Genomic DNA, 25,846 nt, shown 5'->3' with positions numbered 1-25,846 from the left:
TATATTTTATATTGTTTTCATGGCCTCTTTTTCTCTTTTTATTTTTTTCCTGCAGATAGTTCATTTAAAGCTCTTAATTCCACAGGGTGGTGGTGGTTTCTGCCAATATGAATCTTTTCAACTTGGACCGTTTTCGCTTTGAGAAAAGGAGTAAGATTGAGGAAGTGCCCGAAGCAACCCCCCAACCCTCCCAGCCTGGCCCTTCTTCACCAATTTCTCTTAGTGCTGAAGAGGAGAATGCTGAAGGGGAGGGTAGCAGGGCAGGCACACCTGATTCAGATATAACTGAAAAAACAGGTGAGTTACAATGTTGCAAATTGATGTAGCATCAAGAGGTATTTAGAAGATGAAAAGCAGAAGAGATTCTAATATTTATTCTTGATGTTGTATGTACTAATACATTGTTCTCCACCTTGCGCTTTTAAATACGGCTTTGGGGCTGCCATAGGCACCATTGTACCATCAACTGAGCATCCATAGCTTCTTCAGTTTTATATGAGTTCTTGGAATGTGGCCCAGTGATGGAAGTTGATATCTGAATTTAGGTCATCCTTAGGTCAGAATAGTTGCTGCTGGAAGAGAAACTAGGTGATTCAGTCCTATGATGTAGACTGAGTCTGCTATTTGGCCAGGCGTTTATATTAATTCCGGTATTTTCCAAAAAATAATTGGTCACTTAGTATGAACCAGACTTTACTCAAGGTGCGTGAAAACCACCTCTGAACAAATGAAGAGCAGATCTCATTCAGATTTTGCCACCACTGGACTTCTGGAGATTCCCCAGGGTGCAAATGAATAATTGGTATTCTTCAAGGTGAATGAACCATTTTTAACTTCTTAAGCTGGTTGTCACAGACAATAACACGATTTGAGAGGAAGCCAAAAATTAGCATTTCCATTTTAATCTATGTTCTTTGAACAATTAACAGTTAGAATATATTTGAACTCTTCTTACGTTTTAGGCATAATACTGAGTACTACGCAGTCTCATTTAATTTGCACAGCAGTCCTGCAAGATTTTATCCACATTTTGTTGAAATGAGACCCAGAGAAGTTAAATTGTTAGGAAGTTGATAGCACTGGAACTCAAATCCAAGCAATCTAATTACTGAGCATAAACTTTTAATTGTTTGCATTATGCAGTTTCTTTTGAAGGGTGAAAGGAATATTAGAAGTTTTATTTTAATGTTTATTTTAGTAATTCCTTTTTTAATGCAAAACTCAGTATTTCCCTAGCAGCTTTTATGTTGATGTGGCCCTGACAAGATTGGTAATACATATGTTGTAATGTTGGTATCTTATTTTGTTTGCTGGTCTTCTGTTTAACAGTGATGGCAGACTCCCTACAAGTTATCATTTGAATCACACCTCAGAATACTTGGGTATAATTGGAACATGGTGGAATGATTTGGTAGGTTGAATTATGTGGTAATGAGGAGTCACATTTGGAAAAGCTTCGTTTGTATGAAAGGTTCTGAACTTGTCCAAATTCTGTGGGGGAACCACGGAAGCCCAGGAGTGATGTCCTTGTGTCCATTTTTTCAATAGATAACTACTCTGCATAACATGCTCTAGTTAATATGTAAACACCCAGGTACTTTAATATTTTAACAACACATGTATTAGTCTGTTTCCTATGTAGTTAGAGAGGGCTAGGAAGGCCAATGTGTAGGCATGGGATTTTGAATCCTTAGAAGTCTCGGCTGCTTCATTTTAGTTAAATTAGACATTGGACAAATTACTTACAATTTGAGATTAGCAATTTTTTCATCTGTAGAATAAAAATCACTTTGTAAACTGGAGCTCAGTGGAATGTTTTATCAGTATTAATGTGAAATTCTTAATTGTCTCTTCCAATCAGAAGATGCTGGTCTACTTTTTTTTTCTGTTTAAGGAGATTTTATTCACCTTTATTGGGATTTTTTTTCCCTTATGTGTACACTTTTCCTACAAACTGAGATTGCCTTTACAAATCACATGGGTAGTCTTCATGACATTGGGAAATATAAAAATTAAGTTTGTTCTGAGAATGGTAAGAAAAGATGACTGTAGGTGGTACTGTGAATTTGGAAGAATCTTAAAAACAAAGGTTAGGTTTCAATTTCACATTGTAGTTACTAGGGATCCATTAAAGCCCTCTCAGATGGAAGGGTAAAATGATGAAAGAAAGTTGTTTTGTCAAGAAAAATCAGTCTACCAGTCATGAGTACTGTACATTTTTTGAAGGGAGAGAATTCATTTAGGAAGCTCTTTTAATCTAAACTTGATTATGATAGAAAGGGAGAAGGAACAGATAAGAAATATTTCAAAGAAAGAAAGGGCAAAGTTTTACAACCAAATCTGTAGGAGGAATGAGATTAAACAATAAGTTTAGGTTATTGAAAAAAATGGTAGTTTTGTACATCAGAATAGGTATAAGGGACCCATCCTCAGCCATTGGGCATGCCTTTAAAAATTCAAATAATAATTAAATGTGCTGCCCCCAATGTAGCATGTCGGACAAGACCTGAGGCAACTTAGCATGGAGTGGGGAATGCTGACCGAGTGTTGGAGTTTGGGCCCCAGTAGAGGACAAGGTACCGAAGTTCGTTTAGAATCCTAACTAGATAATGGAGATTAGGGACTCATTGGTTGGGATGTGGATTTTGACCTTACTTCCTTTATCACCGTATGATAACTTCTTATTCTACCATTGTGTGATAAATGCTATATTTGCTTATTTATAATGGAGCGTTAGGGTCTAAATCAGGTCTAAATCATCTAATTTTTTAAAAATTTTTAATTCTACTTACTTTTTAATTTACATCTGAATTAGTTAGCGTATAGTGAGTGCAACAATGATTTCAGGAGTAGTAAGTAGTGCCCCTTACCCATTTAGCCCATCCCCCTCCTGTAACCTTCTGTTTGTTCTCCATATTTATGAGTCTCTTATGTTTTGTCCCCCTCCCTGTCTTTATATTATTTTTTATTTCCCTTCCGTTATGTTCATCTGTTTTGTCTCTTTAAGTCTTCATATGAGTGAGGTCATATGATATTTGTCTTTCTCTGACTAATTTCACTTAGCATAATACCCTCCATTTCCATCCACGTAGTTGGAAATGGCAAGATTTCATTCTTTTTGATTGCTGAGTAATACTCCATTATGTATGTATGTATGCATGTATACACACACACACGCCACATCTTCATTATCCATTCATCCATCGATGGACGTTTGGGCTCTTTCCATTCTTTGGCTATTGTTGATAGTGCTGCTATAAACATTGGGGTGAATGTGCCTCTTCAAAACAGCATACCTGTATCCCTTGGATAAATACCTAGTAGTGCAATTTGTGGGTCATAGGGTAGTTCTACTTTTAGTTTTTTGAGGACCCTTTATACTGTTTTCCAGAGTGGCTGCACCAGCTTGCGTTCCCATAAATCATCTAATTTCATAAATAGGATGGGAATTGTAAAAATTACCTGTAATGACTCTTTCAGCTAACTCTTAATTTTACCAATCTTAAGATCTTATTTCCTACCACTGAGTTACTGTGTCACAGCCACACCTTTTTTATTTTTTTATTTTTTTTAATGTTTATTCTTGAGACAATCCGAGAGACAGAGTGCAAGCAGCAGAGGGGCAGACAGAGGGAGACACAGAATCTGAAGTAGGCTCCAGGCTCTGAGCTGTCAGCCCAGAGCCCAATGTAGGGCTCGAACTCACGAACCGTGAGATCATGAGATCATGAGATTATGACCCGAGCCCAAGTCAGACGCTTAACCGACTGAGCCACTCAGGCACCCCCAGCCATACTTTTTAAAAATATGGCAGGCACAGCGCAATCTTTCCTTCTTCCCATTTGCTTTTTCTTCTGCCTCCAAGACCCTTCCTGCTGGTATTTGCATATAACTTTGGGCTTAGTGATATATTTACTGCCTTTAGAAGGCCTTCCCCATCACAGTCTTTGAAGTAGCAACTCCAGCCCCTCCCCCCCCAGCTGTATCTACTGTATTTTTCTATATAGTATTTATTATTGCCTAACGTGGACTATATATTTGTGTCTCCCTTATTAGAAGATATCCATGCGAGCAGAGAGTTTGTCTATTTACTTGTTCACCATTGTTCAGAGCAATGACTGCTGTATAGTAGGCTCTTAATAAATATGTGTTGAAGGAAGTAGTATTGAATAAGTGGGGTGATACTAGTAATTGTACAAATATTTGAAAATATCCTTCCTCCTGTTTATAATCTTGAAACAGTCCCATAGCTGTCAGGCATTCTTCAGCCATGGTCACTTGAAACTGCTTTTGATACAGGACAGGCTCCCTTGATCCAATCCAGCTTTTGGATATGAGATGACATACACTTAACTTGTGGGCACCTCTCCCTCCCAGCTTTATTTTGCTTTTATTGTATCCAGAGTTATTAATGATTATTGCTTACACATTATTTCTCTCTTTTTCTTTGACCTTTTTGAGACCACAGTGAGTTTCAAGGGAATAAAATGATGGCAGATGAGAGAGGAAAGAGCTTATATTTTATGCATAAAGAATAAAAATATGAGCAAAGCTTGATCCTCAAGGAGCACGAGGAGAAAAGGACATGTATACATACATAGTTAAAATGGTATAACGTAATAACTCACAGGGGAAGATGTTAAATAGTGTAGGATTGCAATGCAATTCAAAAATGCTCATCTATTCTTCCTGGGCAGGATCAGGAAGAGTCACAGAGAGATTACTTTGGACCCTAAACAATGAATCAGGGCTTATTTGGTGAACAAGAGGTGAAAATATATATTGCTTTGAAGTGTGGTATGTCTATGGGAATAGGAAGGTTATGTTATCTGTGGAAGAGGAGGTTTAGGACTGTATGGATGAAGCTGAAAAGATAGAAATGTAAACTGCTAGGTTGTAAGGGGCCTTTTTATGCTGTGCCAGGAAGGATGGACTTTTTTTGGTATACACTATAAATAAAGCATTTTAGTATGAGAAGACCATTGATAAAGCTGTTGAATTAATTGAAGTCTAAATATGGGAAAATGATAGTAGGACAGAGGAGGCATTTTAGGGAAATTTTATATTTCAGTATTTGATGGTATTTGGTGATCAAGTAAATGTGGAGAGTTTAGGGGCACCTGGGTGGCTCAGTCAGTTAAGCGTCAGATTCTTGATAATGGTTAAGGTCATGATCTTATGGTCCATGAGTTTGAGTCCCACGTTGGGCTCTGCACTGATAGTGCAGAGCCTGCTTGGGATTCTCTCTCTGTCTTAAATAAATAAACATTAAAAATTGTTTAAATAAATGTGGAGAGTTTAAAGATAACTCAGATATTTCTTGCTTAAACAGCTGGGTGATTGGCACAGTCTACTGAATTAGTGTATTTAGGAGAAAGATACTAAAACATGTTGAGTTTCAGTTCTCCTATTTTATTTTTTTTAATGTTTATTTATTTTTGAGAGAGAGACAGGTGTGAGTGGGGGAGGAGTACAGAGAGAGGGAGACAGAGAATCCAAAGGAGGCTTCAGGCTCCAAGCTGTCAGCAGAGAGCCTGGTGCGGGGCCCGAACCCACGAACTGCGAGATCATGACCTGAGCTGAAGTTGGACGCCTGACCGACTGAGCCACCCAGGTGCCCCTCAGCTCTCCTATTTTAGAAGCGAGATCTAGTAGAGACTTGAACATTAGAGTTTGTAGCTCAGGGATGGTTGGAACCTGAGAAATCAACTTTGGGGGGTCATCATTATAGTATTTAAAAAATGTCCCCAAGCACAGTGTATGGTAAAAAACATTTAATGATGGACAGATGAAGGGAAACCAGTGGAGGTATAAAGGATAACTAGAGTAGTCATAGAAAATGATAGTACCTTGAAAGCTAAAGAAAGGTGAGTTTTCAGTTTTGTGTATAGTGAACAGTATCAAATACTGTAGAAAAGTCAAATTGGATGGGAACTGATAGAGACCACTTTCCTTGGAAATTAGACGTTGCGGTTAACCTTTTACAGACCTTTAACAGACCTTTAACCCTTTCAGTAGAAAGGTAAGGAAGTGAAGATTAGTCTTTCAAGAAGGGAGAGAAACAACTTGACAGGAAGGCAGTGTCAAAAGATGTTTCAGGATTGTTGGACTGAGATACTTGTTGGCCAAGGGGAAGAAGCTAGTGGAGAGGGAAAGGATGAAGGGACGGGAGGTATCTGAAGACAGGCATCTAGGGATAGGAACAGGAGCACAGCTAGACTGTTTAATGTCACACAGAAATAGAGATACATTTTATCTGGGGAGAAAAAGTGATAAAGTAAAAATAAATGGGTTAATCAATTATTTTGAGGTTGGAATGGAGGAACGTTTTAGTATAAGCTTGATTAATTTCTTAGTGAAATAGATTCAGTGTCCTAAAATAATTGCCATTTCACTGTGGTTGTCATGTTGAAAGTAACTTTTTAATAGAAAAATTTAAAATTATTCCTGTTAATTAGAAAGATTTCCAGAGAGCACTGCTGTGTCATACAGGTTGTATGACCTTGGGTAAGACATCAGCATTAAAAACATTTTTTTTTAAGTTTTTTTTTTTTAATGTTTATTTATTTATTTTGAGAGAGAAAGAGCAAGTGAGCAGGGGAGGGCCAGAGAGAGAGAGAGAGAGAGAGAGAGAATCCCAAGCAGGCTCTGCGCTGTCAGCACAGAGCCCGACACAGGGCTCCATCTCACAAATGGTGAGATCATGACCTGAGTCAAAGCCAAGAGTCAGATGCTTAACTGGCTGATCCACCCAGGCGCTGCAAGACATCAGCATTTTTTAACTTCACTTCCTTTGCTTAGAAGTTCTCTGAAGTCTCTGCAAATGGTAAAACAGGTATGATCCTTTGAATAATGGAGCTGAGTGTATCATTTTAGCATCATGATTTTGTAACCAGGTGATACTAAGGTTTTTAGGTGTGTGTCACCAAAATGTGAATCATCTCTATATCTTTGGATAGTCGCTCTGGTTTCTTAATGTGTGCAAGTGTTGAAAAGCAATACTTTGTAGAAGGCTTAGTGCTGAATTGTTCTGATAGAAGAAAGTACAATGAATACTCATACTTAAGTAAAAATCTTAAGTACATTTTAAGTGTATGATTTCATCTGTCTTTCCTTTCTCTACCATTTTATTCTATGCTTAGCTATTGTTTCCTTCAAAATAAAGTATATTTTAAAAAGATGCAATATTGTGTAACAGAAGCTTCTATAATCCCTTAGTTTTGGTGTTTATTCTTTCACATTTTTTTCTGCCTGTATATATTCCAGGTTTTTGTTTTTACTATATGTATAGTGTATATTATGTGCTATACCTTAATTTTTTTTAATGACTACAGAATGTCTTATATAGATGTATTATAGTTCATGTAGTTTCCTATTAATGGACATTGGTTGGTTGGGTTTTTTCTTTATTTGTGTGTGTGTGTGTGTGTGTGTGTGTGTGTGTGAGATCAAAAGAATGTTATAGTGACCATCCTTTTACACAGATATTTTAGCTTGTGTATAATCTGTAGAAAAATTTTTGGAAATGGAATTGTCAGATTAGAGTGAATATTAGTAATATTTTAGTAATCACCAAGGTACCCTACAAAGCTTTACCAGTTTGCACCAGACTACAGTTTGGTTTTTAGAGGTCTACTTTTTCATACTAAGCCAAAATATTGCACACCTTTTTAATGTTTAATAGGCAATGAAATTGCTTTATTTTTATTCTTAATGTTAAGGTTAAGTATGTTTTCATTAATATATTAGCCATTTGGACTTTTTCTGTGTTCCTTTTTCTCTTTTTCTGATAAACAATTTAAAATCTTTTGTTCTTTTGATTCCTTGTTAGTTGTTTGCCATAGAGAAATTTTACATTTTCTTTTTTTTTTTTTTTTTTTTTTTTTTTTAACATTTATTTATTTTTGGGACAGAGAGAGACAGAGCATGAACGGGGGAGGGGCAGAGAGAGAGGGAGACACAGAATCGGAAACAGGCTCCAGGCTCTGAGCCATCAGCCCAGAGCCCGACGCGGGGCTCGAACTCACGGACCGCGAGATCGTGACCTGGCTGAAGTCGGACGCTTAACCGACTGCGCCACCCAGGCGCTCCGAGAAATTTTACATTTTCATGTGGTCAATTTGTTCATGTCTTTGATGGCATCTAGAGCATAAGTCCTGATCAGACAGGCATTCCTTTATTGTAATAATATATTATTATATATATATACATGTATAATATATACAGCACAGCTGTGTTTTTATTTTTAATTGTACTAAAATAAACATAAAATTTACCATTTTTGCTATTAAGAATACATATTGCGGGAGTGTTAGGTATGTTCACATTATTGTCCAATTAAACTTCAGAATTCTTCATCTTGCAGAAATGAAACTTTTTCCCATTAAATCTTCCCTCTGATTAAACACTTCCCTCCTATCCCCAGCTTGTGGCAGCCACCCTTGTACTTTCTGTCTCTGAATTTGACTTCTCTAGATACCTCATAAAAGTGGACTTATACAGGATTTGTCTTTTTGTGAGTGGCTGATTTCCTTTTGCATAATGTCTTTAAGGTTCACCTATGTTGTAGCATGTATCAGAATTTCCTTTTCAAGGCTGAAAAATACCCTATTGTGTGTATATACTATATTTTGTTTATCCATTCATTTGTGGATGGACACTTGGGTTGCTTTTACCTTTAGGTTATTGTGACTAATGCTTCTGTGAAATGGGTGTGTAACTATCTCTTAGGGACTCTGCTTTCAGTCCTTTAGGGTATATACCCAGAAATGGAATTGATAGATCATATAAGAAGCCATCACATGTTTTCCATTAATGCTTGCACCATTTTACTTTTCTGTCAGCAGTTCACAAGGGTTCTAGTCTCTCCACATCCTTGCTGGTACTTGTTTCTTTCTTGTGTTGTTTTGTTTTGATAGCCAAACTAATGAATTTGAATCAGGTTCTGCGTTGATAGACAAACTGCTGAGTTGGGTTTTGTGTTGATTTTTATTTTGATCTTAAATCTCATCTGGAATTAATTTTGTTATCAGGACCAAAGAATGGGTGATACTGTTTTCTCCTTTGCTCATTATTTGTCATTTACTAGTTTGTTGTCCCAGAACAGCTTATTGATAAACCTTTCTTCTTATATATGAAACATCATTATAGTCTAAATTCCCATGTATATTTGTATCTTGACAGGCCATTAATCAATTTCTCGAATTCTATATTTGTTTACAACATTATCTTAATTCTGTGGTTTTAAGGTATGTGTACGGTAGGTCATAGATTTTGAAGTGTTTTTTGTTTTGTTTTGTTTTTTCTTCTTCTTTGACCTGAAAGTCGAAAGAAGTGGTTTCTGTGGCTTTTTTTCTTTTTTAAATTTCTAAGTAGGTGAAATTTTGCTTCAGTATTTTTATTAACATTTATTTCTAATTTTATTATTTTATGACCAGAGCATATGGTCTACAGTATTTCTACTTTAGCTAATTTACTGAAATTTTCTTTGGGGCCTAATTTGCCATTACTTTCTATAAAAGTTGTAAGATTTCTTGACAAGATGACATAATCTACGTGATAGATAATTATGTGCCAAATAATAGATGAATTTTATTTATATAATTTTTTTCAAACTGTGGAACACAAACATTGCGTCATAAAGTCAGTTTCTTGGATCCTGACTAATTACATACAACTGTTTTTTAATGGAGTGGAATAAATAGAAAATTATCAAAGTATCATTTAATAGAAAGCCTCTGAAACTTTTATTTCAGTTATATGTATTTAAAAATGGGGCACTTGGGTGGCTCAGTTGGTTAAGCATCTGACTTCAACTCAGGTCATGATCTCACGGTTTTTGGATTAGAGCCCCATGTCAGGCTCTGTGCTGACAGCTAAGAGCCTGGAGCCTTCTTCGGATTCTGTGTATCACTCTCTCTCTGCCCCTCCCCAACTTGTGCTCTGTCTCTCTCTCCTCTCTCTCCTCTCTCTCTCTCTCAAAAATAAACATTAAAAAAAAAGAAAAACTTTTCAAATGTCTCTCTTACAGTGGGTCCCAATCAAAAGTGTTTGAAAAGCACTAATCTATGTCTTAATTATTTTTGAGCTATTAAGAGCTTAGACAGTTAAAGCCTCATATTTGTTTCTGTTAACTTTTTGCCTTATATATCTTGCAGTGTTCATCTCTTGTTATTAATATGAAGTTACGATGTATGTCAGTTATATTTCTATTGTAGATGTAAATTCTGTTATTAAAAAGTATCTCAAGTTTAACACATGCTTTGTCCAATAGTAATAGCATGGCTTTCTTTTTCTTTACATCTTTTATATTTATCTTTTATTTGGCTTAAACCTGAGATGCTTCTTTCTCATGTCATCTTAGAGTGATGTGTTATAAACTATTCTTCAATCTTGTATTCAGTATATTCTTTGTCTTTTTATAGAGTTTTCATCAGAGAGATAGTTTATCTTTTAGAAGATAGTAAAGGTATTTCTCTTTCTACTATGACATTCCAATTAAGACTGCCCAGATTTTACTATTATTTTGGTTACCTTTTAAAAAGGTAAATCAGTGATGTGTTTTACTTGGTATTCAGAGTTAGTTGCCATGTTAGAGAATTGAACCATGTAGAGCAACACAATTAGAGTATCATAAATGGCACAGTTTTATAAGTCTTCAGGATAGATACAAAGGTTTATGTGTTTTCATTCTACTTTATATATGGATTATCAAATTAATTTGGACTCCTTTAGTGTCAACTCATAATCTCCTAGTAGTGATTTTTTGTTTTTGAGTGGTCCTTGATCTTGGACCATTTGGAAAGGTCATACTAGTGTCAGGCTTATATGCTTCTTCTTCTTTTTTTTAATGTTTATTTTTGAGAGAGATGGAGCATGAGCAGGGGAGGGGCAGAGAGGGCAGAGAGAGAGAGGGCAGAATCTGAAGCAGGTTCCAGGCTTTGAGCTGACAGCTCACAGCCCAACGTGGGGCTTGAACCCACAAACTGCGAAATCATGACCCGAGCCAAAGTTGAATGCCCAACCAACTGAGCCACCGAGGCACCCCAAATGCTTCTTTTTTTTTAATGGTAGACTTAGATATGAGAATGGGTACAAACTGGAAAAATTTGGAATATAAGATTGCCTTCTTTTCTGCCTACCACCAATGGGGAATTTAGTTTGGAAAAACTTCCTGGAACCGTGGAGTCTTCTTGCATATTCTCATGATGGAGGTTCCCATTAACTTTTGGTAATGAGAAAATATCATCATCTTTTTTTTTTTTTTTTAAATATTTATTTTGAGAGAGAGAGAGCAGGGGAGGGGCAGAGAGAGAATCCCAAGCAGGCTCTGCCCTGTCAGCATGGAGCCTGATGTAGGGCTCATCTGGGGCTTGATCTCATGAAGTGTGAGATCATGACCCAAGCCGAAATCAAAAGCTGAACATTTAACCAACTGAGCCACCCAGGCGCCCAAAATCATCTTCTATCTCTGAAACATGATAGGCTTTTTTATTGTTTTTATATGAAAGGGTAGGCTGTTTTCCTGCATGTTCCTGTAGCATTTTATTTATTCTGTCATGGCATGAATTATATTTTATAACAGTTACTTGTGTACGTGACTACTTAGTTCCTATTATTCATTTCTTTGGTGCAAGTTGGACGATAACTTGCCCTTTTTTTTCTTAACTAGTCCCTACCTCCTGGACAGTGCCTTTTACACAGAAGACAGTCAGCACATGTCAGATTTTAATCGTAACTGATACCTTTATAATTATTTCTACGCCTTACCATTCTTTAATTTCCCGTCTCTTTTGTGCTGCTGTTTAAAAGTGCTTGTTTGCCTTGGCTCAGCATCATTGCATCAGGTTTTGGCCATTCCCTCTTAGCTATTTTTGCTGTTGCTTACTTCCAGAAATAGTTCAAACAAATCTAAGCATTATTATTCTAATTCTAAATTATTGACTATATTGGAAAGTTGATATTTTTATATAAACAAGCTCTTATTCTGTCCCACCTGTTTTCAGACTGTGGTACGTGAACCTTTAGGATCCCTAAGGGCAAGCTACTTTCATGACCATAAGATATTACTTGCCTTCTTACTCTGTTGATATTTGCACTGATGGTACTAAAGCAATGGTAGGTGAAACTGCTGGTGCCTTAGCATAAGTCAAGGCTGAGACTCCAAACTGTTCTAATAGTTACTGTATTCTTAAAATTCTTTAAATGGTAGTTTCACTTAATGTTTTGGATAGGGGCACCTGGATGGCTCAGTTGGTTAAGCATCCTACTTCGGCTCATGGTTCAGGAGTTCGAGCCCGGCATCTGGCTCTGTGCTGACAGCATGAAGCCTGGAGCCCCCTTGGAGTTCTGGGTCTCCCTCTCTCTCTACCCCTCCCCCCTCCAAAGAAATGTTTTTGATAAAGCAGTAAAAATTGTTAATTTTGGTAAATCTCAGCTTAGCAATAGGTGTCTTTTGTTTTTAATGTTTATTTTTGAGAAAGAGTGTGCAAGCGTGAGTGGGGGAGGGGCAGAGAAAGCGGGGGGAGAGGTTCCGAAGCAGGCTAACCATGAGATCAAGACCTGAGCAACTGAGCCTCTCAGGTGCCCCAACAGTGACTGTCTTTTTAATACTTTGTAAAACAAAATGTGAACCAGCCTTAGCTGCATCTTGAAGTATACAGTAATCCCTTTCTCAAGGGAAAACATTTGAACAGTTGCTTTCAGTTGTGAATTTAACTTACCGTTTTTTCACCGAATACCATATTTACTTAAAAGAATGACAAAATGTAGCTAAGCAGACTTAGGTATTTCAGACATTTTCTCAGAGATGAACAGTGACACCAAGGAAAACAACTAGCAGCATGTATTGCTGGTGTTAAAATTCCAGTTTTCGGGGCGCCTGGGTGGCGCAGTCGGTTAAGCGTCCGACTTCAGCCAGGTCACGATCTCGCGGTCCGTGAGTTCGAGCCCCGCGTCAGGCTCTGGGCTGATGGCTCAGAGCCTGGAGCCTGTTTCCGATTCTGTGTTTCCCTCTCTCTCTGCCCCTCCCCCGTTCATGCTCTGTCTCTCTCTGTCCCAAAAGTAAATAAACGTTGAAAAAAAAAAATTTAAAAATAAAATTCCAGTTTTCAAAGGAAAGTTCGGATTTTGGAAAACTAGCATATCCACAACTGTGAGTTTGACAGTCTCCAGGTACTTGAAGATCAATGGTGACATTAATGAATTTAATTTTTTGATAAAATATGAGAGGTGTCAACATTTGGAAGATCTACAATAATCAGCAAGTGAACCAGTATTTTTCAAATCACCAATGCATTGGTGTCACAATGCACAGTGTTACAATGCACAGCACAGTGTTACAAAATAACACATTAAAGTGCAAGATAGACCAGTGGGTTTTAATGTAATAAGATGCAGAAGTTTATTCATATAGTTTCAGATTCCACATTGCAACTGGCCTTTAAAAAACTTCCACTTGTCAAATTCGGGTTTAGTATCAAGGAATAGCCACAGTATTGTAAAAAGGCTATGAAAATACCCTTCCTAACTATATAACTGTGAGGCATGATTTTCTTCATAAACCTAAATAAAAACAGTATACTACAATAGATGAATTGCAGAAGCAGATAGAATCTGTCTTATGTTAAACCAAAGATTTTTACAAATGTAAAACAGTGGCATTCTTAGTAAATTTGGGGGAGAGGAGTGGCATGAGAGGATATAGTTTTCATAATAATATTTGTTATTATGTAAACAGTTTAATAAGTAAAGTTTCTCAGTTTCCGCTTTCCAGTACGGTAGTATCTTAGATGTAACCAGCATAAGCAAGAGTTCTTTCGGGTCCTCAGTTTTTAAGAGTGCAAAAGGGGTTCTGCAGTTTGAGAAATGCTGTTGTATTGTAACCTTCCCTTAACCTCTACATTATCAAACTACCTCTTCTTTTTTTGTTTTTGTTTTTGTTTTTTAGTTTTTTTTTTTTTAATGTTTATTTATTTTGAGAGAGAAAGAGACAGAACGTGAGCAGGGAAGGGGCAGAGAGAGAAAGAGACACAGAATCCAAAGGAGGCTCCAGGCTTTGAGCCATCAGCACAAAGCCTGACACAGGCTCAAACCCATGCGCAAGATTATGACCTGAACTGAAGTTGGACGCCCAACTGACTGAGCCACCCAGACGCCCCTCAGACTACCTCTTCTGTTAGTCACTTACTATTTGGGCTGTGGGCATGCCACTTGGTTCAAAGCAGTGTACATGTTTAATGTATATTTTTATATATAGGTATATGTATATGTATAACATATCCTACACAATGTATGTTGTATACATAGAGTATAATGTGCATATTTTTATGATATATGTTACATAACCACTGAGAGCTCTAAGTGATTGCATATGTGATAGAGAGTAAGCCAAACTTCTTTATTTTTTTTTCTTGTTAAGCATCAGTAAGCATATTAAGCATTAGTTTTGTTTGTTTTTTTAATGTTTATTTATTTTGAGAGAGAGAATGCGTACCGTGCTCGAGCAGGGGAGGGGCAGAGAGAGGGGGAGACAGGAGAAAAAGAATCCCAAGTTGCCTCCATGCCAAATGAGGAGCCCGACACAGGACTTGATCCCACAACTGTGAGATTGTGACCTGAGGCGCAGTCAAGAGTGGGATGCTTAACCAACAGAGCCACCCAGGCACCCCCAAGCATTAGTTTTAAAAATTGATATATCTTCATTGTATATTTTGTATTATAATATATGTAAAATAAGGGGAGAAAACCAAAGATGAGTATGTAATCAAGTTCAAGAAACTCTAGTTCTCCTAATACTCATGAATAGATTTGTTTAGCCCTGCCCCCTCAGGCATTTAGGCATTTAAGTAGCTAATTTTGAAAAGATTATTATTCATATTGAATAAAGAGACTGAAAAACAGACATTCCAAATCATTTTGCCCTAGCCTTTTGAAAGACAGCACTGTTTGGGCGCCTGGGTGGCTCAGTCGGTTAAGCGGCCGACTTCGGCTCAGGTCATGATCTCGCGGTCCGTGGGTTCGAGCCCCGCGTCGGGCTCTGTGCTGACAGCTCAGAGCCTGGAGCCTGTTTCAGATTCTGTGCCTCCCTCTCTCTGACCCTCCCCTGTTCATGCTCTGTCTCTCTCTGTCTCAAAAATAAAATTAAAGTTAAAAAAAAAAAATTAAAAAAAAAAAAGCACTGTTTAATATATTTAGCTTTAGGTCAAATTTTTGATACAGTAGACATCTAGTTTTTAATTTTATGTATGATTTGTAATATATCAGGAACACTTTGTAAAAGCAGAGTCCATAGTATGCTTATACTTATTCTATAGGAGTTGGGCTATAATCACTATTAACATAATTATCAGAACTTGTAAGTGTCTTCATGTTTATGGCAGTTAACGTAGCTGTAATTTGTTCCAGTGCAGAGTTCTTCATCCAGGTTCTTCACTCAACATTTGTAAAATTGTTGTTTTGGAAACAACGTAACTCGTTTATCAGTAGTGTTGATAGGACTTCATTGTGCTATGTAAAAGAAATTTGTTTTAGTGCCCTACAGGTGAATAGTAGTCATGTAGGCCTTGGTTAATGTTACTTACAAATATGGCTTATGAGCTTCATTACAATGATTACTACCATTTTGTAACAGGTATTGGGGATGGCCTGAGTATTAAGAGTACAAGGATTTGGACCTTTAGGCATGGATTTCAGATTTGCTCCTTATCTTTTATGACTTTCGACAAATTGTTTTCTCTATACTTACTTTATCTGTAAAATGGTGATATAGTATGTGCCCTCAAGATTACTGTGATGATTAAAAATGTTTATGCATCACTTGAGGACTTGATACTGACCTAGAAAGTAGTTAATGGCAGTGATTGTTTTTTAAATTGATACCTTTGAGCTAAAAATTCATCTGGTCATTGCTTTGTAAAATCTATTCACTAGACCAAGACACTAACTACTTTAATATGAATTTCTTAAATCTGATCTTTTCCTTCTCAAATATGTAAGGGAGAATCGTGGTTTTGCTGAGAGTAGAGAGAATAATTTTGGAACTCAAATATTGAAGGGGAAAGACTTTGGTAAAATATTTTACTCACCTATTTGTAAGGATGCCAGCTTTTTTTAGCTTGTGACAAGTGCCATAACAAATTACCATATTAGGTGGCTTAACCAACACCCATTCATCTTGTTACACATCTGGGGGCTGTAAGCCCAGGATCAAGGTCGTTGGCGGGTTTGGTTTCTTTTGAGGACTTTTGCCGTGGCTTGCAAATGGCCACCTTCGCACTGTGTTCCCATATGGCCTTCCCTTCATGTATACATCTTTTGTGTCTGTCTCTTCTTGTAAGATATCAGTCATACTGAATTAGGATGCCCACCCAGACAGCCTCATTTTAATTTAATCTCTCTGAAGACCCTATCTCCAAATATGTTACATTCTGAGGTATTGGGGTTTGCAACTTAAACTTAAGAATTTTGGAGGGGCCATAATTCAACCAACATTTGTGTAAGAGGTAATGTTTATTGAATACAAGCTATATGCCAATGACAAAACTAAATGCTGAATATATATTTTCTGATTTTATATTCACATTAACCCTGTGATTATTAGCATCTCTACAGGTGAGGACACTGAGGTTTGGATTGATTGATTACATTGAAATCCAAGTCTTTTAGGCTGTAGCGTCTGTGGTCATTTAGGCGAAAACTGGATAGTAGGAAATAAAAGCACAGAGAGAAAAAGATGAGACTATAAAGCAGAAACCTCTCTTTTGCAGTTTTTACTAGGGCCTTGAAAGTAAATTAACCTGTGAAATGGGAAATCATTTAACATCAGCCCTGGTTGACTATTAATTTTTTCTTTAAAAACTCGTAGGGGGACCCATGGGTGGCCCAGTTGGTTGAACGTCTGACTCTTGATTTCAGCTCAGGTCATGACCTCAGGGTTCAGTTCCTGAGAACGAGCCCTGAATCGGACTCTGCACTGACAGCGCGGAGCTTACTTGGGGATTCCCTTTCTCCCTTTCTCCCTTTCTCTCTCTCTCTCTCGCTCTCTCTGCCTCTCCCTTTCAAAATAAAATAAGTGAAACATTAAAAAAATAATAAAAATAAAAACTGGTAGGAATTTTTGGCTTTGGAATGGAAACTGTGAACAGAGTTAGAGATTTTTAGCACATGATTATAATTACCAAAAACACATTTATTTTCAAGTTGCTCAAAATGCTTTTCTCCTTTTTTTCTTTACAGAAGATTCTAGTGTTCCAGAAGCTACAGAAAATGAAAGAAAAGCTGGTATATCCTATTTCAAGAATCAAAGGGGAATACAGTATATTGATCTGTCTTCTGATAGTGAAGATGCCGTGTCTCCAAATTGTTCCAGTACAGTCCAAGAGAGAAAGTTCAACAAAGACACAGTGATTATAGTGTAAGCAGCTCAATAGATTGGTTATATTTGTCTATGTAAGAGGATTTTCAAGAAAAAATTGTTTAATTTGAAAATTACCTTGGTGACTTCTCTCTTTTCTTCGTTTTTTTTTTGCCTTTTCCCTATTGCATCTTTGTTATTTTTACCTGACTTAGAGCTATAGAGAGGTACCATGTATGTGTATGGGCATGCACACACAGCGTATGCTTCTGGATAACAGTCATTTTCAGTAAAAAGGTTAGTGAGAGGAAATAACTTTTTTTAGCCCTCCATAGATAGGGAAATTATTTTAACGTGTACCTTTGATCATCTATAACTGCTTTATGATCTGTTCTTGAGTCTCAGAGTCAAATCATTTTAACATTTTTGGGCACATTCTGTGGAGTAGCACGGAGCTTATATTATAGTCAGGTAGAAAGACAATAAACAAACAATATAGTATGCCAAATAATATTATGGCCAAAAGGGAAGGAAAATAATGGAGCTCAGGGTCAGGGGTAGGAGTGTGGTTTCTAAAGAACACAGTTGGAAAAAAGCTTTATTGAGAAGATAATGCTTGAGTAAAGACCTGAAGGGGGTAAGAAAGTGTGAACTATCTGGATATGAGGGTGGAAGGAAGGGCGGAGTATTCTGGTCATTGAAAGTAACTTGTTCAGTGACCCTGAAGTGGTACTTTGCCCAATGTTTCTAAGGAAACAAATGATAGAGAGTGAAAGACATAATGTCACAAGGTAAGCAGCAGGGTAGAAGAGGGATTTAATGGTATTAAGCCCATAGGCTATTTAGCTTTTATTCTGAATGAGGTAGGAAGCTAATGGAGTGTAGTGATAAGAGGAATAAAATCATCTCACTCACTTGTTTAAAAAGGTCTTTGAGGCTGTAGGGGAGCAGTGTAGAAGTATGGATACTGTTATAACCCAGGCAAGAAATGATGGACACTTAGCCTGGGCTACTACTTGTGGGGATGATTAGAAGGGGTTAGATTCTACATATACTTTGAAGGTAGAGCAGTGAGGTTTTATTGTTGATATTGGGTGGGAAAAGGGAGTCAAACATGACCCTGAGATTGGCCTAAGCAACTGGAAGGACTGTTACTAATAGCTGAGATACGGAAGACAGTTTTGAGTGTGATAGGGGGAGCTCCTTTTGAAGGCAAGAAGACTCTTAGACATCTAGGCAGGAGATGTTAAGTAGGCAATTGGATTTGTGACATTTGAGTTCTGGGGGGAGATCTGGGTAGCATCTAAATTTAGGAATTGTGAGAATATAGATCTGATATTTAAAGTCATATGATAAAATGAAATCACCAGGGGACACTAATATAGCTGGAAAAAAGAAGATCTCTTGGTTGAAGGACTCAGGTCAGGGGAACTTGGGATTTTAGGAACAGAGAAATGGGAAGAAATCTGGAGAGGTTCTAAGAAGGAATAGTTGTTGAGGTAAGAGAAAGGTCAAAAGATTGTGTGATCAGAAGCTAAGTGAAGAAAATGTTGCAAGGAGCGAGAGATTGGTACTGCCTATGGCTGATGAGAAGATGAGAATTTCCTCTTAAAATGAATTTATTATAAGCTATGATGAGTATGCCTTTCTCCTGAAATTCACTCTGAAATAAAAAATAGTGAAGAAAAATAGTGAAGATCCTGCGTGGTTAAATGTATTAGATTCACATGTACCTGCTAAGAACAAGGTTATTCTCTTAAATTACAAAAGTAGAATTTCAAATGCAGAAATACCAGTTAACATTGGCACAGTATAGTTATCTAATGTACAGTGTATATTTAAATTTTACCTGTTAATCCCAGGTAAATGTCCTTTATAGTAGCGGTATTCCAAAGTCCTGGTTTGTAAATAAAGAATGTGCCCTGGGATGTAAATCACTGTACAGTTCCTTTGCCAGGAGGTTGTGTAAGGGAAAATCAGCTGGATTAAGCAATATCCTTAGTAATGTTATTGTTTTACCTTCTCGTATAAATTTCTTATCCTGTCATTGATGGATAACAAAGTGTGAGTTTAAGAACTAGCGGTCAATCCTTGGACCATATTTTAAATACTACTTTATAGTAATTTTTCCCTCAGTGTCATGTTGAATTTTTTTACCTAGTATCATACCTCTTAAGTCTCATTGAATCTGAAACAGTTTCTCAGCCTTTTTGTTTGTTTGTTTCTCATGTTACTGGCCTTTGAAAGTAAGAGGCCATTTTTTTTTAAGGATGTTTCTCAATTTCTACTTAACCTGATTTTCTTCATGATTAAATTTAGGTTAAGTGGCAGGAACGCTATATAAATGATTTTGTGGCCTCAGTGTGTCATGTTTCAAGGCACAGTGATAGTGATTTGTCTCTTTATTGGGGAAGTATACTTGGATCACTCAGAACCCTGCCAGGTTTCACCTCTAAAATTACCATTTTCCCCTTTACAGTGATTAATCTATGGGCAGATCCTTTGAGACTAGCTAACGATCTTATTCCTTAGCAGACCTTCACTCAGTAGTTACAGTATTTGTTGATGATTCTAACCTGAATCAGTTATTATACTGATGGTTGTATATTGCTGGTTATTTTAACTAGCATTTCAGATTTTTTACTTTCATTATTTGGTATTCTAATAGAATGTGTGTTTTTCAATCAGGTTTTTAATCAGACTTTTTTTTTTAAGTTTATTTATTTATTTTGAGAGGATAGAGAGGGAGAGAATCCCAAACAGTGCAGAGCCTGATGTGGGGCTTGAAGTCATGAACCATGAGGTCATGACCTGAGCCGAAATCAAGAGTTGGATGCTTAACCGACTGAGCCACCCAGGCGCCCTTAATGATTCCTTTAATTCTACTCTACCATTATAAGCCTCTTCCTTGCCTCCTTCTATATTTCCTTTTGTGAGTATGAGAACTCTGCCTTCTTACAATAGCAGTTTATTTCTTAATTGGTTCAATTATCCAGTATACATAAGATAGTTTCAGAATTGCTGTAATCCTACCACTTGACCATTGTAAGCCTATTAAGTAGAGTTCAGAATTTGTTTACAAGTTTTATTTTGTCTTTAGATTGAAGGCATATGATGAGAGTACTTGGATGACTTATTTAATGTTTTCTATATGTCAAGGCTAAAGAAAAGCCTTCTTTAGAGATTAAGGATAAGTGGAGAGGTAAAGGAAAATCACAAGTACTAATGTTCCAGAACCCATGGGTATGGGGCTAGATTTTCAAAGAGATGTGTCAACAGTGGATGAGACTACAGACGAATAGATAACCAATGAAAGATTTTTATTACATTTGACATTTTAGAGGATATTATTGCCCTCATAAGAACAATTTCATTGAAATGGTGGGGCAGGTGCATCTGGGTGGCTCAGTCTGTTAGGCGTCCGACTTTGGCTCAGGTCATGATCTCACAGTTTGTGGGTTCAAGCCCTGCGTTGGGCTCTGTGCTGACAGCTCAGAGCCCGGAGCCTGCTTCAGATTCCGTGTCTCCCTCTCTCTCTGCTCCTCCCCCACTCATGCTTGCTTGCTTTCTCTCGCTCTCTCTCACTCTCAAAAATAAATAAAGCCTAAAAAAAATTTTTTTTTAATAAAAAAAGAAATGGGGCAGAAGGTAGTAAAACATTGAGATGAGAACTATATAGGAAATGAGCAAGTAGAAAATCAGTTTTATAAAATTTGTGGAGGAAAGGAGAATTTGCTTATTTCTTACTTTTTTTTTTGTTTTTTTGTTTTTAATTTATTTTTGAGAGAGAGCGAGAGTGTGCGCACATACGAGTCGGGGAGGAGCAGAGAGAGAGAGAGAGACACAGAATTGGAAGCAAGCTCCAGGCTCTGGGCTGTCAGCACAGAGCCCGATGCAGGGCTCGATCCCACGAACCGTGAGATCATGACCTGAGCCGAAGTCGGATGCTTAACTGATAGCCATCCAGGCACCCTGAGAATTTGCTTATTTCAGTGCTGTGTCCACAGTTCTAGAACTCTTGGTACATTGAATTCATTAATTCAGTCTTGAGCCCATTGTAGGCTTGGGAGGAAGAGCTTAGGGAGAGAGAAGAGATTGAGGAAAGAAGACAGTAGATAGTTGAAACAAGGTACTGTAGGAAGTAGAAAGGGCTAGAATCCCTTAGCACTGAGAGGGGACTTTATCTTCAGCAGAAGGGAAGAACTTGACCTGAGACCAGATAAAAGGACACAAACTCTTGTTTTTGTAGATTTTTTTCCTTTAGTTTTAAATATTTTAGGCATATAAGAAAATAAAATAATGGACAGTGAACACCCATATACTTACCACCTAGACTTAACATTTGTTAACATTTTTCCTTGTTCGTTTCATTGTTTCATCTATTATTACTGACCTAGAGTTTTTTAAATTATGGACATCCCAACATTTCTACCCTTACTAATACTTGGTGATACATCTTCCTCCTCCTGAAAATCCAGTACTGCTATCAGTGAAAAATTCTCCAGTATCTTCTAATTCCCAGTTTATATTCATGTATTTTATAGCTGCTTTTTCAAACCAGGATCCAAACAAGGAGAATCCACTGCATTCGAATGTTAAAACTCCTGACTTTTCTTTTGATCTTGAACAGTCCTCTTCCCTCTTTTTAAATGATTTTAACTTAGTGAAGAATAGGCTTTTCTTAGAGAAAACAGATTTTTCTGATTGTTTCCTCATGATGGTATTGAATTTATCCCTCTCTTGCTTTTATTTCCTATGAACTGGATGTTAAATCCAAGGCATGTTAAGATTTGTAGGCAACATAAATACTACGTCAAAAGGCACGTGAGTTTGTCTCACCAAATAGTGGTGAATCCAATCATTAGGTGAAGGTAATGGCTGGCAGAATAAGAACCTTTGAAAGTGGTTATCCAGGGCAGAAATTGTGAGAAGATTACAACCTGAATTTTCTCACTGAACTAGGTGGCAGAATCGGGAAATGTGACTGTAGTAAGGCAGAATGAGAATTCAAAGTTTAGTACATTCAGAATGAGAGGTGTGGGTGTCATGGAAAGGGAGAGCCATGTAATCACCTTCAAATATTGAAGGACAGGCATTAGTTACAAAGGAAGTGATTTATTTTACCTAGTTACTTTTCTCAGAGCATTTTCTCAGAGCAGGATCAAGATGTCAGCCTAGAAGCTTGTTAAAGTATATATTCCTGGTCCTTGGGGATCTGCCTTTAAATGTTTTGGGGGGCTCTCAGGCAAAACTAGTGTCCTGACCAGGACAACTGAACTAATAGGAGTAGGTAACAGTGAAGTTACTAAAACACAGATTCTGGATATGTTTCCAAGTACAGAATTAGCTGCATAGCAAAGTCATGTATTCTCTGACACTAGGAATGTTCTTAACTAAATTCCCACCTTCCTTTCTCTGATCTTTATAACCTTTATCCACTTGATATACTTCTACCTTCAGATCTGCAGAATGGCCATCATGGTAGAAAACCAGCATTTCAGAATGAGATTTTTGTTAGTTTGGGAGATGGATAAGTAAAATTTGGCCCCAAATGTCTTTTGTATAGGATAAACATATAAATTAAGATGGAATGAGATTAAAGTTAGTTGTTATAAAATAAAACCTCACATGGAATAAATGCTCCTTGTCTGAAGACATGTTTTGTTCTTGGCAGAGATTCTGGTACTGAATGGGACCATTATGATTTTAATACTTAGATTCTGATCACCTAGGTAGGCCATGAAAGTTCTTTTATCTTTGTGTTAGTGTAGGCTTTATAATTTCTCAAGAACAACTTGACAATGCTGGTCTGATAATAGAGTATAGGTGAAAAAAGAATAGGAAAGAGAAAGTGGACATGTAATACATGTTTGTGTATCTTAAAATAAATACCAGGTATCTTATTGTTCTTTTCCATCCCAGCCCAGATAATATGAAGATCTTTACGAAGTATGCTGACTCTGGGAATGTAGGTTTATATATACGGTATAACCATACTGAAATGGAAAAATTTCTTTTAATCTTTGACAGGGATAGATTGCATTCTGATTGAAAAGAACTGTATTACATATATATGTATATGATTGTAATAAAATAACAATAATCCATTAAAATATTGTTTTTTTCCTCTGAAAATATTTTTAGTTCTGAGCCATCTGAAGATGAAGAGTCCCAGAGCCTTCCTACCATGGCAGGTAGACATAATGATGATATTTCAGAAATGGAAGACTTTTCGGAATTGGAAGACCTTAAAGATGCTAAACTTCAGACCTTGAAGGAACTTTTTCCACAAAGAAGTGACAGTGACTTACTTAAGGTTATACCATTTTATAGTAATTTGTTATTATAGCTATAATAATGTTGTATTTCTCTTGTATCTAGTACTGTATTTAGAGGATAGTCTTTTTTTAAGATATGTTTGAGATAATTAATTTTTATTTTATGTAATAATAGAAGTAAATGCCAGAGATTTTCTTGTTGGGAGTCTTAACTTTTTAAATAGGTAAGGTTATTCGCCTATAAATGATACAATAAGTTGTGTTTCCCTTAATAGCTAACATAGCTTGTGAAATTTTGTTTTGAGTTTAAATGGTTCTAAAGTAGAGACTTCCCCATCTCCCACTAGAAACTATCAGAAATGACAGCAGGCTTTTTTTTTTTTTTTTGTCATCATAATGACAAAGGGTTGGCTGTTGACATTTAGTGCCATGGGGCCAGGAACACTAAACACCCTCTGTATGCAGGATGATCCTACATAACAAAAGAATTATCTCACCAATAGCACCCTTGCTGAGAAACATTGACCCATGTAGAAACAAAATACGTGGCTATATTTGGATTATAATAGGCAGCTCGTTACAAGGGCACATAAAAATTGATTATCAATTAAATTTCAGGTAGAGAATAAATCTCGGAAGATTACTAGTAAATCGTTTATTCCTAGCTCTGTCACTTATTAGTTAAATGACCGTAAGGGGATCATTTAATTGCAAGTTTATATGTTTTTCACCTTTTTATCTGTCATCACCACTGTCTCCAGTCTGAACCTCAGGAGTTTCCATATCTGTATGGGCTAGGCAGGTAACTTTGAAGTGATAGACACCAGCATATTATAGAGTATTTGCTCTTTCTCAAACGGGTAGGTACTCTCTAGCACCACCGTGATATGGCTGTGTGATATCAGTGATAGCCCATTTTTTATCAGGTATTCAGATTTTCCAAATAAAGTCAAAATGCTGGATTTTTTTTTATTGTTGATCAATTTAATAGCGTTCTTGGGATATAGTTTAAGTGTCATAAAGAACACCTATTTAAAGTGTGTCATTTAGTGGTTTTTAGTGTACCTGCAAAGTTGTGCAATTGTCACTGTAATCTAATTTTAGAACATTTATATTTCTAAAAAGAAACTCTGTAGTCCTTAACAATCACTCCCCACTTTCCTCCTCCAGCTCTAGGCAACCACTAATCTCTGTCTTTAGGTTTGCATATTCTTCACATCTTATATAAATGGGATTATATAATATGTGATCTTTTGCCACTGGCATCTTTTATTTAGCATAAGGGTTTGGGATTCATCCGTGTTCTATCAGTAAATTTGTTAACTTTTTATGGTAACAAATTTAAATAAAAACATAACAATACTATTCAGGCCAAGCAATGTGTCTGAACTGAAGGTGGTCCTGAGCCTCCTACTTTAAACTATAGAATAAATTATTACCGTTCTCTGTTACTTTTAACATGAATCTTTTTTTCCCTAAGTCATTTTGATACCCTCTTACTGTTAGCTAAATGAAACTTTAGTGGTATCTTGAGTTTGCACTTTGGGGTGTTATTTTCCTCCTGATGTGATTTTTTTTTTTTTTTTTTTTTTTTTTTGGAATAAGAAGACAATGCACGTAATGAGTAGTAGCTACAGAGGCTACTTACAATGTTGGAAAGAGCTTCTAACAGAATATACGTGATGGAGTATTAAATATTCAAAGGAACAGATCTCAATTTAAAAATATTTCTTAGCCTGATTGCTAATTGTTCATGTAGTTTAAGGGTATTTTTCTTCTGTAAGAATATTTATCTCTAATTTTATAATTACAGAGGGAGAATAGGATTGGTACACAGAATTGTGTTCATGTTTCATTGCATGAATATTTGAAATTTAGGGAGTTTAGCATATTACTCCAAAGCAGAGCACTCTTGAAGTACTCTGTTTCAGCTGATCCCCATCATTTCAAGAGATTTAACATAACATTTATAAAGTGCTATGCAGAGGCTCTTACACCCATATAAGGCAATTCAAGAAGTTGTAAAATATAAATTTAATCCTAAACTTGATATGCATGTGATTTGGTTATTTTGATAATTGGGGGGGTCGGGCTTATAGGATATTTAAAGATTTAAGATTAAGAAAACCAGTAGAAGAGAGTGCTCTTAATTGATTTTAGACTATTTAATTTAATATAAAAATAGCTTATTAAAAGATGTAAGAGTTTTCATTTG

General features: G+C 36.7%; 1 protein-coding gene across 5 annotated transcripts in view; it reads left to right on the top strand.

Annotated features, from left to right (window-relative positions):
• SMARCAD1 (SNF2 related chromatin remodeling ATPase with DExD box 1) overlaps nt 1-25,846 on the top strand; it is an 80,432-nt gene that overhangs the window by 692 nt on the left and 53,894 nt on the right. For 3 of the 5 annotated variants that reach the window (XM_025921534.2, XM_086704569.1, XM_086704570.1), the window contains exons 2-4: nt 56-297; nt 17,236-17,413; nt 23,498-23,669. In XM_025921534.2, coding sequence (XP_025777319.1) covers nt 108-297; nt 17,236-17,413; nt 23,498-23,669 — 540 coding nt within the window. In that variant the 5' untranslated portion in view covers nt 56-107. The remainder of the gene's footprint in view (nt 1-55; nt 298-17,235; nt 17,414-23,497; nt 23,670-25,846) is intronic. The other 2 variants (XM_086704571.1, XM_025921533.2) reach the window with 1 other exon arrangement.

Source organism: Puma concolor, chromosome B1 (genome assembly GCF_028749965.1).
Source record: "Puma concolor isolate L17-30 chromosome B1, mPumCon1.1.hap2, whole genome shotgun sequence".
Classification (NCBI taxonomy): Eukaryota; Metazoa; Chordata; class Mammalia; order Carnivora; family Felidae; genus Puma; species Puma concolor.
The sequence above is the reverse complement of the archived record's forward strand: the minus strand, read 5'-3'. Positions and strand labels throughout refer to the sequence as shown.